This window comes from Solea senegalensis, linkage group LG14 (genome assembly GCF_019176455.1).
Source record: "Solea senegalensis isolate Sse05_10M linkage group LG14, IFAPA_SoseM_1, whole genome shotgun sequence".
NCBI classification, from domain to species: Eukaryota; Metazoa; Chordata; class Actinopteri; order Pleuronectiformes; family Soleidae; genus Solea; species Solea senegalensis.
This window is the reverse complement of record NC_058034.1, coordinates 10604199-10620915: the sequence shown is the minus strand read 5'-3', so window position 1 is coordinate 10620915 and position 16717 is coordinate 10604199. Positions and strand designations below refer to the sequence as shown.

Genomic DNA, 16717 nt, shown 5'->3' with positions numbered 1-16717 from the left:
AGTTAATTTAAGTACTTATTTAAGAGTTAAATGAGCATTATTAATGAAAATAAAGGTTTACTCAGTTCTGCAGAATCTCAAGACTGGGAAAAAAATAGTTGCAATTACCCAGCATGTCCACCTGGGGTCACTGTGCTAGTGAATAAAATATGGTCTCCCTGCACCACCTTCTTCTTTCTCATCTTCTTTTATAAGTTTACAAAAACTGACAAACACATACAGTCACATAATGTGGCGATAACAGCTATGAAAATTTAATATTGTAATGATGTAATATAATATAATTGAATCGGGTTGGTATAAATATTTGTATGGACATGGGATATCTAATATTTTGTGCGATATATACAGTATAGTCAGGTAGGATAGGTCAAATTAGATTTTGATTAGATTAGATTTTAAAAAAACAAAATAAACAAAAACAAACCTAAAGCCCTAAATAACTGTAATCACTAAAAATGATGAGTACCAACAACAACAGTGGTGATATCCACAAGACAGATGTGTGACTTACTGGACCTGCTGCTGTTTCACTATGTCATCACCCAGAAATGTGACACACGCAGGAAGAAGTGTAACCAGTCAAGCCTTCTTTCACCTTTGATCATCATTCAACTGTACTACTCTCTCATTATTCACCAAGACCACACAACCTGTCACTCAGAGTCTTTAAACCACTCACAGACTCCAAGCAAAATGGGGACAAAGTTCAACATGGCACACCTGAGGAATCAGAGGAGAGTGATGTGTCTGTATATCAAGTAAAAATAAAGTAAGGAAACAAAAGGCACAGCTTTTCTGGTATTTTATATTTATGCCAGGAAGATAATGCATCATTATAATATGAGTGCACAGCTAAGCACAGCTAATTTCTGTGTTTTATCAGAAGCTTAACAAGTCACACATTGGTGACATTGGTGTATGAATGAATGAATTCACCTTTCAAAGACAAAATCCAAAGTGTTTTACAAACAAAAACACATGTATATGTATATGTATATGTATATGTATATGTATAAAATACATGTAGATCAGTTTGTGTGTCAGATGAATTGTTCTTTCCTCCCCTGCCCGTCAAAGATAAGGGGATTGTGTTCGACAGCCTCAGTGGGCGGATGATTTATGATTATGTGAACAGGTGTCATTGTGCTATAAACTTGGCTGCAGGCGCTTACATATATGGTCTGTGTAATTTTTTGTTTGTGTGTGTGTGTGTGAAGCTCACCATTACTACTCCCAAGATTTGAGTTACTATCCATCTCACTTAAACAGACTGTGAGAGGTTTTATATTTTGTGATATATGAATACTGACACATACCTGAGCTGAGGTATGTGTGTGTAAAACATCTCACTGGTGCTGTTTTATACACACACATACAAGCAGATTGTGTCATTTCTTTGAAGCCTGATAACAGTAGTCTGTGTTTTACGGCAATTGGCACCCAGAATGTAGCATTAGTGCCTTCTACTGGAATCTGGAGTCCTCCTTTCTTCTTCTTCTCTAGTTTGGCATCATAAAAGGAAATTAAATCAGAAACATCTGTATGAAACAGATACATAAATTTACTCTGTATGACGTTACCAGTCATGCACTCAAATAGTCCAGAAATAGTTATAAAGTATGCATATGCTTCTTAAACTTTTCTTTTATTATATTATTATTATCTGTTTTTATCCTTTGGACCTCGAGTTTGGCAGTAAACTGAACTAAATCAAACTGCATAACTCTGCCACTGCTGTTCCAGATTTAACTGTCAGTGGGTCAAGTGATTCTTGCTTTAATAATCTCTAAATCTACTTAAATCTTAGTGAATTGTATGTCACATGTAATAACAATAAAGGCATGCCATTCTATTCTATTCTATTCTATTCTACCACAGCCATTTCAGTCATAAATATTGGTATTTTCATTTGGAAATTAATTCACAAACATATTCCGCTCCTTCATATGAAACAGGTTGATGCCACTTAGTCATGTGTCATAGTCAAAAAAGATAAAACAATGCATTTTCCCTTAATGTCACTTGTATTGTGTGACTACTTGTTTAAAAATGAATAAAAGGAGGATGTAATCAGAGCTATTTCAGTTAGAAACATTGCTACTTTGGTTTGAAGGAAAATAATAATTGCTATTTTATATTAAAGAGATCAAAGACTGAGGTAGTAACACTATCAAACATGTATCAAAGTTAAAAAGGACATGTGACTAACTGCTGAAAGGTAAAAAAAAATATATATATATTATGCATTATGCTTGTTTTATTATCACATATTGTCACCGAACTCACCCTGTGTCTTTGCTCTGATATAATTACACTTAAATATATACTTTATCACTATGTTTCAGGTGTTTGTAACTTAATTTTCCCCACTTTAAAAAGTAATTCCACTTCAGTTACAGGTTATGTCACCCATCGTGACCCACTGAAAAGTGAGTTTTAATGTGAAGCAGCACATTTACACTGGAGTGCGTCCATATTAGGCAGCAACAGCAAACTCGAAATGACTCCACCTTTTTTTTTTCTTCCCACCAGCACCATCAAAGCTGGGCTGGGTCATGAGGAGGAAGATTTAAGCCGAGAGGAAGAGGAAGCGGAGCTGCTGAGTCGAGACACGCGCCGCTGAGCCACTTCATCCACCCGAGGTCCACGCACTCCGCGAGCGGTTTCTAAACTCGACACAAGTGAGTATAATCTGCACATAACTGTGAACACGACGTGGAAACCTGTAGACTTTCGGCGTCGGTGTCGGGTTTTAGGTCAATTTCAGGTGCGTTTGTCTCAGGGGGGAGGGGAGGGGAGGGGAGGTAAAGAGGGAGGGAGGGAGGGGGTATCGAAAACTGACGACATTGTTTCAACAATGTCCGCGTTTGGTGGCAAAATGCGCTTCCGCGTTTGAACGCAGTACATTTGCAAATGTAAGAGTATCAGTTTTTGCTGATGGTTGCGAGTTAGATGCTCGTGATACTCTCCCACCTGTGCGGCTGTAGACAGACTGTTAGTGTCACCTCTGCTGTTTGAAGTTGTCAATCATCAAAAGGGAGCGTCTGTATCTCAAGCTGTGAGGACCAAATGTCAACGATTAACGCTAAAGGTTAGCGTTAGGCGTTCAGTTGTGATGGTGGGCTTAGGGCAGGACTATCCGTGTACATGGGGGGGAGTGCATTAAAAAAATAATAAAAGAACTAGCAATACAATGATTTTGCTCGTTCCTTCACACACACTTCACAGACAAAAGTGTTTAAAAAAAGTGCACAGTAGTAGCCGTAACTTTATTAAGTTAAAAATAAACAAGTTTGTCTTCTTGGGTGCATCTAGTAGTGCATAAAATAAAAAAAACTTGCATAATTTTATTGTTTGATAACATGAATATATGTCATACACGACCCACAGACCTCTCAAAATGCCTTTAACAGAATACAAAAGAACTGTCGATGCTATCAAACCCATCAGACTACTGTAGGAATGTATGTAGGAATGTTTGAGGGACAGCGAAAAGTGTTTCTCTTGACAAACTCATTTATTCTCTTAAGTTTCAGGTGTTTGTCTTCTCGGGTGCTATTAGATTAATTAATGTCAGAGGTGGTGCAACAAACGTGAAACATTTTGAAATCACCTTGAGCTTGACTTCAATTAGTCAGCCAGTTAAAAGAATAGAATAATAAAAAAGCAATAAAACAATATAATAATAATAAAATTAGCAGATGTCACTCTTATGTTCATACATGGCATAAATCATTAATCCATTGCACAAACACTTTGAGATAAACCCTCAGTGTGTGAAATGTTTCCCTTTTAATAAAGAGTCTTGTTTTTTCAATATTAAGCAGATTGCTGTGGACATTTGTTTTATTGCAATAACTTTGATAGCCATATTGCTCAGCTGTAAAGGAAAAGCATAAGAGAAATATTATGCCATAACTTTATATGAGGTCTCGACTTGCATCAATTCCCTTTAACGTGCAGAGACCTGCTATAAAAGAACCTGAGTTATAAGGTCAATGAGTTCACTGGCTTCATTTATTAGTTTCATGAGCAGGTTTTATGGTGTTTTTCTCTTCAAAAGATAACTAATTAAAGAGAAGTTGAGCATTTTACTGTTTGCCAACATGAGTACATCCACACAAGGATAATGTTCCTTCTAAAAACTCAATAGTTTTACTCGAGGCATCTGTGTTCAACAGGTTTTTTTTTTTAATATTTGTAGGACTGCATCTGCAGTGTGATAAATCGTTGAAATCTTATGTTTCAAAGGAGGAAGGGAAACAACACCAGTATATACTTTCTGAATCAGTAACTGCTTGCACAGTTTGCCAAACATGCACTCTCCTGTATGCAAACCTTACCTGCAGGCGCATATATTCTGTTTAGGGTGAAAAGCATTTGTGTGTGTGTGTGTGTGTGTGGATGGCGGTCTCTCGTAGCAGATAACGAACCACTCTCTATGTATGTGTGCGTAAACATTAGCTGTAGCTAACGGCTGTGGGATGGAAACAATGGGCCTGAAGGTCAACCGGCCCAGGTGTATCTGTGATGCTAATGTAAACACTGCAGCATTGCTGGGATTGTTGTCTGTTCATCAGCCTCCAGTGCTCACGCCCTCACCTGAAGCGCTCGCATCAACAGAACAGATGTTGAAGCTTGAGTCAGCCCGTAGAGATGATCCGAGGTGATCTGGGTGTGTTTATGCAACAGTGTTACCCTCAGAGGAAAATGTCACTCGTATATATTTCCGTTACTACATATTCTGCCACACCAATCCTTGTCAAAACAGCGTTTCTACCCGGCGACTTGATTCACTGAAGCGTGACGTGCCGTGGTGTCACTGATAAAGATCCTGATGCTTCACACAGTCGTCTTCTCTGACTGTTTGAACATCGCTTTAGATAAGGATCCGTGGCATCGCCAGCAGCCGGTACAACTGTTCCCTGTCAGTTGACTTACAGGCGTATGTTTGTACAGTCAATATTAAAATCCTGTTAGTCTGTAACATTAAACTTGAATTTTTGAGAGGCTGCTCTGTGACACTGACATGTTTGAACCGCTGGAATGTCCAAATTGCATAAAGCCATTATAAAGTTTTATGAGATCCTTAAACAGTGCTCTTAAATGGAGAATCAGCTGTACTTAAATTAGGTGTTCTAGTGTGCAGGTGTTGTGAGAGAGAGTTGGGGTCGCTGAGGGATGCTGTTTTTTTTATTTTATGGTTTGTAGTGAGAAACTAACGGTGAGAATTTGTCTTGTGTGGAGTTTGATTGACGTCGGTGCAGCAGTAGTTTTATTTGCACGTACGGCAGCACTTCAGATGAAAACAGCAAGACGTGCTTTATACAAAAAGAAGACTGCATCACATTTTTGCTCTTCTCTCGGTGTGTGTGTGTGTGGGTGGGGGAGAAGACCAGGTCATAGACAAGGTAATTACTCAGTACTCCGCAGGGGATGATGGAGGTTCCACACCAGAGCGTTAACTTAGTAAAGCATGGAAAAGAACTCAGAATTTTCTGCTGTCTTTGCACCTGCAAATAAATATATACATATACTTCCTGATATAAGTAAAGTCGGTTTGTGCATCTAATGTATTGTGAAGTGCTGCTTCTGTACAACATGTCATGACGGCATTATGACTTGGTGCTCTTTGACAAGCATGCCTGGAGAGATGCTTTTTAGTATTAAGTGTGTTAAGGTTTATGTTTGACTGTTTTTATTGGGTTCTTGTTAATACTATTTTCATTCACAGTAGGGCCAACCCCTGCCCAGTTGCTGTGCTTTGTTTATTACAGTGACGTCATCTGTTGTTGTGATATTGCAACAGAAGAAATCAGATCGTTGACACTTTTTTTCAAATCTGAACTGCATGCTGAAGAACTGTGTGGAATGATGCACACCTTGAGGCAATGGGACGAGTATCAGCATGCTGGTTAGTGGTTTCCAAATACCAGTTTCCTTGTTTTTTCAATTTCAAAATAAAAACATTTGCATTTTTATGTGGTAATTCATACAAATGTAGGCCTTTTGAATGCCGAGACTTGAATGTTTGCACCAAATAAACCTTGCTGCAATTACTGTTCAGACGCATGGTCTCACATGTTTCAAGTTATGACTTGTGTTTTTCCCCATGTAAATCCCACTTCATTTTTCCTTTTGGAGTTTTTGGTTTTGTTGAATTCCTCTCAGATTAGCAGGATGGCACAATACCTCACATGATTGCTCAAGTCACAGTCGAGACTTGTCAAATATTGCTTGGTTCCGAGCTGTCTTGTGCTTAAAGAGTCGGATCGAGAGCCGTGCTTATTCTTTTTAGCTGGACTGCAGTTGAGCTGCAGCTCCAACAGGTGGCGCTAACCCTGCACAAGGTTTCCCACTTACTATTTTTGCATGTTTGCAATGCTACCGTAAAAGGCTTAGACACTGATGATATACCGTCGTCCTTCCTTGCGCAATGCGATAATCGACAGACCACGGCAAATATCAATATTTTGATTAACAAATGAAGCCACTCTACAGTAAACAGTCCCTGCCAGTTTCAGTCGCCGGGTGCCACTGCTTCATGTAGTTTTTACTTCATGAAAAACATTGTGCGTGCGTGTGTGTGTGTCTGGAAATTTGAGAGGTTGGTAGGTGAAACCTGCAGAGGGGACAGAGGGAGGAAGGGAGGGGGCGTGAAGAGAATGAGACCAGTGTTGAACGCTCAATCCTCGGTCTGAATACTTGCAGGTAGGGGTAGTACTGCGCCCCCTCCACCACCACCTATTTGCAACAGACACCCACACACAGTAAAGGGAAGATGGCATAAACGTGTCAATCCAAAATCAAGTTCAGCAACATTCTTATACTCCACTTGGATATCATTAAGTATTCATTCTTATCGTGCCACATATCTTCCGCACATGGCTCGAGACCAATTGGACATTTATGTAATATAAAAGCAACAAAAACTTGGAATGTTTTTCTTGTTTGGAATTCTGTTTGGTAGATTGGTCTGCACACAATGCACATGCAAAATAAAAATTGTATTATTCTAGAGTAGTAGTCAAGTCTCCACAAACAAAAGACATCACAGAGGAGCAAATTAACCAGACAATATTCCCATTAAAGACGCTATCGTAAGCATGTTTGTTTTGTAAAAAGTCAAACTGATTATTAAAATAATGGGTAATTATTGCCTTAGTAGTCTTCCACTAATTGTTGAAACACTTATCCATCACAATGTCACTACTCATTAGAATATCAGATTTTTGAGGTCATGGTTTGAGTCCGACAGTATGTTCAGAAATCTTAATTTTTTTTAAACAATTGAATGTAAATTGCATGACTTGTGTTTATAATTTTAAAATATTACTATTCTGCAATTGTTTTTAAATGAATTCATAAAACTGATAACACATCAGCCATTCATATGAAAACATGGTTCACGCCCTCTCTCAGTCGCAGGTTTTTTGTTTTTTTCTAGAATTTGAACTTGCCCGTAAATTGCACAATGGATGAAACAGAAGTTATGAAACGGTGGCTTTTCCTCTTTTTGCAAAATGTCATACTAGCATACCTTTGCACACTGTAGGAATGTTTGAATGAGAGTAATCCCATACTTTAAATAGTGAAAGCACAAATAGCAGAACACGTTTAGATGAGGTTGAGTTGTAACCAGTGTCAAATGAGAAACACCTTTGTTCGGGTACAACTCATTCTATGTCACGTCAGATATGTCTGTGCTGAGAAGACCTGGGGCTGGGAAGAGCACGGTGTCATGCTTTGTTTACTCTTGATTTTGACATTCTGCAGGACTGACTGAAGCTGCTGCTATTCAGGACTCTTTTTTTTTACTCAGTAGTTTCAAAGTTGTGAGCACATGAAGTTAAATCCTGGTTTTCGTGGTTTTTAAACATCTTTTATGGGCTTAAACCAACAAGCACTTCACAAATCTGAGTTGAATATTTTTCCATTATACAGCTCAACCAAAATATTACCTTGGTCTGTCTGATTTTTGCAAAGCTTTACTTGCAGTTTGTCCAGTGACAAAGCCTTGGCTGCAGAGTCTGACTCCTCACACCAGCGTGTCACATGCTGATGGAAATTCTTAAAGTCATGTGCTCGTAGCTGTAGTGAATCTGCTGCAAATGTCTTCTGCTTTTATGCTGACATCCACGTTGAATGGTTGTGAAACCACTCTCTCTTCCTGGGAAGCTTTTAGACTTTTAGACAGAACCACTGCTGTGGTTGCAGATGTGCAGTTAATCAGACCTGAGTGTCGTGACTTGTTTTGCAGCTGGTAACTTGTTTTGTTGGGCAGATACATTTTATTTGACACTGTTCTAGAGGCAGTTTCTTTTTCCCTCAGTACCTGTCTTGTCGTCTCTGGAAATGTTCCAACACTGTTGCGGAAGCACATGCATTTGTCTTTAACAAAAAAAAAACAAATGTAAAAGGTTTACGCCCTGCTCAAAATTGGCGTCCAATGTTTCTGTTCAATGAAATGGTTGACAGTAAAAGAGAGATACATGATCCCAGTGTAGAATGCAATCAGGTGTAAAACATACATAGACTAGCCTAAGCCAATTTATCCTTTATCAGTATGCCTTATATTCTCAAATTACTTGGTTAGTGGTTTATCCATAAATAAAAAAATAAAAAAATATTGATCCGTGTTGTATGTGTTGTATTTAGGTAGCAGCGCCACATACAGGCCTGGCATATGAACTGCAGTGTTTAGTTGTTTTGAGGGTTTTTGTGTGGATGAAGACATTTCATGAGAACGTTTATGTAAAACATTTTCAAAATGACAAAAAAAAAGTTGTTTACATGTGGATATGGCCTAATCTCTTCTGTAGTGAAATTGACACATTTTCCACACTTGTGCCGCAGCAGAGGTGATACATTTTCTTCATTGTGCAAAATAAATAAACATGAAATAATAGTTGAAAAGCTAATACTGCCCAATACCAATATTTCAAATACAATAAAAATAAATAATATAAAATAATTCAAATTGAAGAAAATTGAAGATCAATAACCCACTCAACCGGATAAATTGGGCGTCAGAGTGGTAGGTGATGAATGAATTGAAGGTTTGCTGCCTTTGATAAAAATGTTAAATTACAGTTATGTAGTGACATGGTGGCAACTTCTTGATCCATGCACTTCAGTTTCCTCTCTGGTGTGGGTTTACCACGAGTGATTGTATATTTGTGCAGATCAGTTTTGGTCTGTTGGTCATTTAAATATGTAAATGACCATATGTAAATGACATGTAATGATGGATCCTTGTTTAGTCTGAATGCAAGCATTTGCGGTGATCATATTCATATCGCAGACGTCAACCGTATCAGTAGCAAACTGAATAACTAAGAATTTAAATGTCTATAGTGTGTGTGTTGGTTCATTTCATCATATCTGAAATGTCTCTGTCAGCAAGAAAGCCACAATCTATTTTGTCAGGTGTGTTTTGGTATTTGGAGGCGGGGCTAAAATGTGCTGAGTGCTGCTACCACCACTCGATCCCTCCCCTCCCTTCCCCTCACTTACCCACGGGGCCAAAAGTGACAGGTAAAACCAGCCCAGTTAGTTGGATACAGTGCAATTCTGGAGAGGGTATTGACAAAGACTAGATCACCTGTGGAAGAGTTTCAGATTAAACAAACGTCTCGATTTCTTGGCCACTGTGTTCCATTAATTAGTCTACTAAAGCTAAATTATAGGGAATTAGAATAATGCAGCTTTGTCCTCCTGCAGAATGGAGTCTTATAGGCTGAAATTTTAAACTCCCGGTGTGTTAGTGGCTATGTGCAGTTTTGACATCTATGCACAAATATAGAGTTGAAACTACTGCATTTCCCTCCAGTGTTTCACCTGTAACTAGCAGTTTCTCTTTTAAAATACTACACAAGCAGAACATGGAATCCCTATTAGTAATAGTGCTGATTACGACGTTTTGATATTTTGATTGTCTGGGCGTGATGGTGAGATCACAGTGTTTTTCTTTTTTGTGGGGAGAACAACCTCCTTACAACACACTCGGAGGAATTTTAAGCATTATCTCATGAGTCACCGCCTCTTTTTCCTCAACAGTTGTTTTTGTCTGCCATTAACCTCCCTGTCCAACCTTGAGCAAACATCACAGTTAAGAGACTATTGATGTTGCAGAGTGTTGTTGACTTTTATCACTGGCATTGTGGCCATTTATTTGCCAGTGCACTGGACATGTGTGTTTTTGTCTTTTGAAGATTATGTAGCAAGGATGTGGTAAATCTTTCCCTGATATAATGATTATAAAACTATAAATATAGCTGCAAATGGCAAACTACATATCATTATTATTATTATTATTATTATTATTATTATTGTTGTTGCTGTTGTAATAATAATAGCAATGTGCAAATAAAAACATTTGACATGACACAAGTTTAAAGAAATTTGCAGTTCACAACTAAACTTTGAAGTTGTCATATAATAAATATCCCATAACACAGAAAAAGAACAGTTTTGTTTTGTGGGTGTTGGCTGAGTAGAAAGTCGGTAAACAATGGCTCCCTTCATGATAACAGAGTCTCTTCTGATTTCTCGCCCGTTGCCTTTGAATAATATTATCAGCCCACCCTGACAGAAAACTTACAGGCCCACTCCACAGTTGTGTGTTTCAGTGGGAGACGGGTGTGACCAGGAGCGAAAAAGGGAACCTTGCACATGTTGAGTTCAGGGCGGCGGTCACACTAGTAACTGGGGGCATTTTTATTTGAGGCGGTGAGGGTTTAAATTGGCGCCATCCCGCTCTCTCACCCCAGTTGTACTTTCTCCCGGACGCTCTCTTACACACAGTGCTCGTTCTCTCTCCCTCTCTCTCTCTGGCTCTGCCTCTTTGGTGGTTATTCATCCACTGTGTGAGTCAGGGAGGGTGGAGATTTGGACGACTGCTGTACCAGTCACACTTTGTCAGTTTACTTTCTCATTCTCTCCTCTCTTCTCTCTCTCTCTCCCTCTCTCTCTCTCTCTCTCTCCCTCTCTCTCCCCCCGCTCTGCTGTTTTTCTGCTTGCTGCTGCTCGCCTGCCCACTCTTAGAGTTTACAAAGAGCCTTTGCCGTCCTCGGGAAAAGGGAGTCGCCGCTCCGGCTGTGGATCACAGGAAAGTTGTAGTCCTAAGGTAAGTTGTTCAATGTTACATAGGTGAACTAACGTGTGTGTTTGTGTCGAGTCTGCCCACATGTTGGAGCAGCTCTGGGTGTGTTTTGTTTGTTTATTTCTAATTTCCTCCTTTACTTTGGCTTCCTCAAAGTAGGTTGCTATTGATTTGGTGTTTAATTATCTCATACTGGTCTCTCTTTAATCATCTGTTGAGTAATGGATTCTCTGCTGCTGCTCTCTGATTTCCTGTCTGCATCTCTGCATCGAGTCAGTTCATCATTAACTCCCACCTCGTGAGCGTGAGCTCCCTTTTTCCATCCCAATGAATCATGGACATGGGAAATGTTTCCCCTCCCTTTCCATTGTACTGTCTCCTTGGTAGATGTAAACCAACCACCTTGCACCTTGTTGTCAAGGTTACCCAACACTGCTTGGGTAGCTGAGGTGGGACAAACACTACTTGGACAGGAAGTAACTATTTTTTTTTGGGGGGGGAGGGGGACTGCTATAATGTTGGGCTGTAAATGATGAAGACTGGTGTTTGAAGTGTTGTGTGTCTGCAGCTATTACTGGCATCACTCTGTCATGGGAATAATACAGGAGGCACGTTTTAATATTAACCCAGTTATGAGGAAGTCCCCTGTCCTCTTGTAGACTCACTACCAGTATTTTAAAATAGCAGAACATCAAAACACTGGCTGGATAAGATCTATTTACTCTGCCTCTCCAAAATCTGTGGGAATTAGAATTGGTGAAAATTTGGATCAGTGAGCTGTCATCATTATGTTTGACTTCATCAGTGACTGCATAACTGCAAGAGACTAAAGAAATGTGAGGCTAGTGAGGGGCAGTAAATGCTGGTAGTTGTGAAATAGTCATGCTTTCACTGAGTTGGAGTGGAAGGGGCTGCATTTTGGGTTTTCTTGGAAACTTTTTTTAACTTCAGCTGGGTCTTAAAATATTTTTTTTATTCTTTCTCACAAGTGGTACAATCATGAGACTGTATCCCCCTGACTTCAGAAGAAAATCCACTCTAAAATGAGTCACATGGTCCTACAGAAATGAGGAAATTTTAAATAGCTTTTACACCAAACGCCAATCCTCCATAGATTATTGAATGTACACCTTCTCCAAAATAATTTGAACCCATAAAATGAGTTTTTTAATGAACACAAACTGACAAACTATACAATTTATTTCCAACAAAAATGTAATTAAGGACTATATCAGTCAAGGTTTCCGCTGATAACCTTGTCGTTAAAATCAAGCCATGTGATCAAGGTCACCGTGTTACAGTAATCTAGAACCACGACTAACCCGACTAGAGTATGAGTATGATCTATGTAACTGTTCAGCATTTTTCCTCAGAATAAGACAGACTGCACTACAGACATGATGGGACTCTTGTTGAAATGTGAGGCGCCTGACCTAAGGCCTCATCACCGGTTCAAAAACAGCCACAGCTTTATGTGTAAGAGTTTTCTGAAATGTCATGTGTCTAATCTGTTACCATTGCACTTACAACACTTCACAACTGCAAGGAGACATTGCTCCAATTCCACCGTGTCAGTGGGAGGAAGTTGGTCTGTAGTGTCAAGTGCAGCTCAGAATGCTGGACTCAGTCACCTGGAGGCTCAACAAGAAGATTGACCAGAAAGACAAAGTGGTGTTGACGTAGCTCAGGGATTTGAAACTGTGGACAAATCTTATAAAAACAAACTACAGGGGTTTATCTACAAAAGGACGTGGAAGGTCCTGTTTGCGACACAACAGACTGCAAATGAATTCAAAGTGCTTTGTCATTCATCAAAACTGGAAAAGAAATTAATAATTGTGCTTTTGCATCCAAAGTCTTTGTTTTTACCTTTTCCCCTTTCTTGTCATTTTTCTAAGCAGCACCTGCATGAGCTGTGTTCCCTGGCCTCCGTTTCGTAATGTCAAATGATTTGCTTATACGTGTATTGGCTTAAGGAGTGCTGTTTGTTTTTTTTTAGTCCTTGGGCAGTGAAATTTCAGAGCATTGAAGATTGTGCCTCAAACAAAGGCTCCCTCTGCGTCCAGTATGCTGAAAGGAGACCACACCCTGCTTGTCCTCTACATTGTGTCTACAGTTCACACTTGATATGATAATCCTTTGTCAACAGAAACTTTTGCAGGCCTGAAAACCATAGCAACATTCCCATGTTCCCATGAATCTGATGGCACTTTTAAATTAGCAAGAGGCTTCTCATTACATTTGATGACATGATTGCATTTGCGTTGACAGACTTCCAGAAAATGTGTTTTGCTGCAGCCTAAATATCTGTGTGAGGGTTCAGAAGTTCAGTGATTACTGACGTTCCCTTATGTGCACTGCGTTGGCTAATTGAGTGCACAAGTCGAGCCAGAAATTGAGTGCCACCTCACTGTGAGATGAGGGACGTCCTCACAGTTCCCTGTAGCACCACCTTTCTGATATCAGGCCATGTCGGAGTGGCTGAAGCCGGAGCAAAGCATCCTGGGATGTTTATGTGGGAGTGTTCTGTTTGAGGCTTGAACTCACTGTATACAAAGTAATCGTTCCAGTCTCACAGAATCAGGAAATGGCATAAAACCTGTCAAACTGTGATTTATTGGTCATGGTTGAACACAAAATGATGCATACAATGTATTTATTTATTTAAGCAATTCTGAATTTCAATGCCCATGTCTCTAGTAGTATCAAAAAGCCGCAAAATGAGGCATTTCCATTGGAAACAAAATACACTGGGTGAGGAAACAGTCTGGTACATTTTTTTTTTTTTAGTTGCCAAACAAATCTTAAAAGTCTACTACTGGATGAGGAAGTGCATTATGCCCTTTTGAAATGCAATAAAAATGTTGTTTCCTGTAAATGAATTGCGTTAAATTTTTTTATATCTTTTTTAGCTAATCGGGGGCGCGGAACAAGATGGCAACCATGCTTCAAGAGATCAAGGAGATTGGCTCACATGCCAAGGACATCTACGACTACCTTTTGGCAGGCATTGGTAGGTGATCGAACCAACGGAACACAAACATACTTGTTCATTTTGAAATGAAATGGTTATTTCTATCTCTTTTTTTCTCTAGATCCACGTCTGGCAGATTATCCATTGATGCAGAGTCCCATTCACATGACTGCGATATTGCTGTCTTACCTGTTCTTTGTACTGTACCTGGGCCCTCGTTTGATGGCCAATCGCAAGCCTTTCCAGCTGAAGGAAGCCATGATAGTCTACAACTTTATGCTCGTGGGGCTTTCGATATTCATCGTCTATGAAGTAAGATGCTGCAGTTTAAAGTCTTTTGTAAGGATGTGTTTTAAAAGGTGCTTTTTGTGAGATAAAGGTCAATAACTTAATTTTCTTGTCATTTAGTTCTTGATGTCTGGTTGGGCCACAACATATACCTGGCGATGTGACATAATCGATACCTCAAATAGTCCTCAGGCTCTACGAGTAAGTTGCACATTGACTCGAGTGAAAATTATTGATTTGTATGCACTGAAATCAATACTCACTATGTGTTGCACTTGTTTGCTAATGACTATTGTTAATTTACTTCATTGTGCTGCGTGCCATAGATGGTCAGAGTGGCCTGGCTGTTCTGGTTCTCAAAGATTATTGAACTCATGGACACAGTAAGTTCATTTCATCAAATGTGACACATTTGTTTGCAACCTTTTGGCTTTAACTAATTGGTATCCTCTTTTTGTTCAGATCTTCTTTGTGTTGAGGAAGAAGCATGGTCAGATTACCTTCCTGCACATCTTCCACCACTCTTTCATGCCCTGGACCTGGTGGTGGGGAGTCGGCTATGCTCCTGGTGAGTACATATTAACTAAAACTGGTCTTGTCAAAGAGTTAGAAACTGATTAATGAAGGAACAAATGCAGCCTGGGGTGCAGTAAAGTCAGTCTTTTACATGCAGACTTTGACAATGTGTCACAATGTTTGTTTTTGTGTTCATGTTAAGCTTATTGACCTCCGCAAGAAACTTTGTGACGTACTCAACGCCGGTTTTAGTTGCTAGAAAATGATTAACCTGTGCAACAAAATGATTGACCGGCACAAAACATCCACAGCTTTCACATTCTTTTTTTTGCTCCACTGTGAGCTCATTGTGAGGGGTTATTTCACTTTGCTGGAGTCTAATGTGTTTGTGCGATTCATTATTTCAGGTGGAATGGGATCTTTCCATGCCATGGTGAATTGTTGTGTCCACATTATCATGTATTTCTACTACGGCCTTTCTGCTGCTGGACCACGCTTCCAGAAGTTTTTGTGGTGGAAGAAATACATGACTGCCATTCAGCTTGTATGTAAACCCTCACGCAGTTGTTTGCCCTCCTGAGACACCGAGATAAGTGTTTAACTTGCTACTGATGTCTTCCCAACAGATCCAGTTTGTGCTAGTATCTCTCCATGCAACCCAGTACTACTTCTTGGACAGCTGTGCCTACCAGTTCCCCATTATTCTCCATCTCATCTGGATATACGGCACCTTCTTCTTTGTGCTCTTCTCCAACTTCTGGATCCAGGCTTACGTGAAGGGCAAGCGGTTGCCCAAACATGACGTTAAGGAGTGTCAGAATGGCACAGCTGTGTACAAGAATGGCAAATGCCACGACAATGGTAAACACCATGAGAACAGTAAAGGCATCAAGTACGGAGTCACCAATGGAACCAACAATGTTTGTGCTCACCATGAAAATGGCAGCTCTCACACGGGCAAGATGAAGAAGGCGTAGGATCTCCGGATGAAAAAGCCCAAAATGTATGATCCAAGAACCTGTTAAAACTACTACAGATTCCAAAGATAATTTTGGCTTTCTTTTCCTGTTTTTAGTTTTATATGCAAAAAAAACAGGGTCAATGATTTCCACAGTTGGGGCCTTGCATTCACATCATTGGATCACAATGTATGAAGAGAAGATGTTTCAAATGTTATCTTCACTGATGTTGCAAACAGCCTCCTAGTTCAGTGTCACACTGGTGGCCTTTCACCTCACTTGCCTTCACTACTTTCTTACCCCACCCACACCTTACCCCCACTCAACTCCAGTGGACAGATGACTGTACAGTTTCTATCGAACTTGGAAAAACAACGTTTTGTAAATAGTTTTACATCAAAAAAATTATAACTAATTGTATTGGTATTGCTTTAGAATTTCCAAATTTTGTTACTTTGTATTTAAAACAAAAAAACAAATGCCAATAAATTTCATTTTAAATCATCTCATTGTACACTTTGTTTTAATTCGCTCTGCTTGTGTAACGCTTGTCACTTGTTGATTGTTGGGAGTGACATTGTGCTTTGTTGTGTTTGTATTTGCATTGCATGCTTGTGCCTCTTGTCTTTGCTATCTCAAGTATGTGGAGCAGAGTAGGAGGAAGTACAAGAGACCCATTCATACAGGAAGAGAGAGAAAGCATCCCGTGCATTGGGGAAAAAATGTGATGTATAAAACAGATCATATTTCATTATTGGTTTTGTGAAGAGGTTTCTTTTTCCTTTACTATATTTTAAGTCAGGGGTCTCAAAGTCCATTGACCTGATCAGTAGGGAGCGGTCAAATGAAGAAAAGTCCATCTGTTTAGCTTAG

The 16717-nt window shown here is 39.6% G+C and overlaps 1 protein-coding gene across 2 annotated transcripts; it reads left to right on the top strand.

Moving 5' to 3' along the window:
* Positions 1–2563: 2563 nt before the first annotated feature.
* On the top strand, positions 2564–16348 carry elovl1b (ELOVL fatty acid elongase 1b). 2 transcript variants are annotated; one of them, XM_044044910.1, is made up of 9 exons: positions 2564–2684; positions 11050–11131; positions 14020–14120; positions 14203–14393; positions 14490–14570; positions 14696–14752; positions 14832–14937; positions 15293–15429; positions 15512–16348. In XM_044044910.1, the coding sequence occupies exons 3-9, from the start codon at positions 14042–14044 to the stop codon at positions 15860–15862; spliced, it is 1002 nt and encodes a 333-aa protein (XP_043900845.1). In that variant the 5' UTR covers positions 2564–2684; positions 11050–11131; positions 14020–14041; the 3' UTR covers positions 15863–16348. The 2 variants fall into 2 exon arrangements, with proteins under 2 accessions (XP_043900845.1, XP_043900846.1); XM_044044911.1 differs by lacking the exon at positions 11050–11131.
* Positions 16349–16717: the final 369 nt, after the last annotated feature.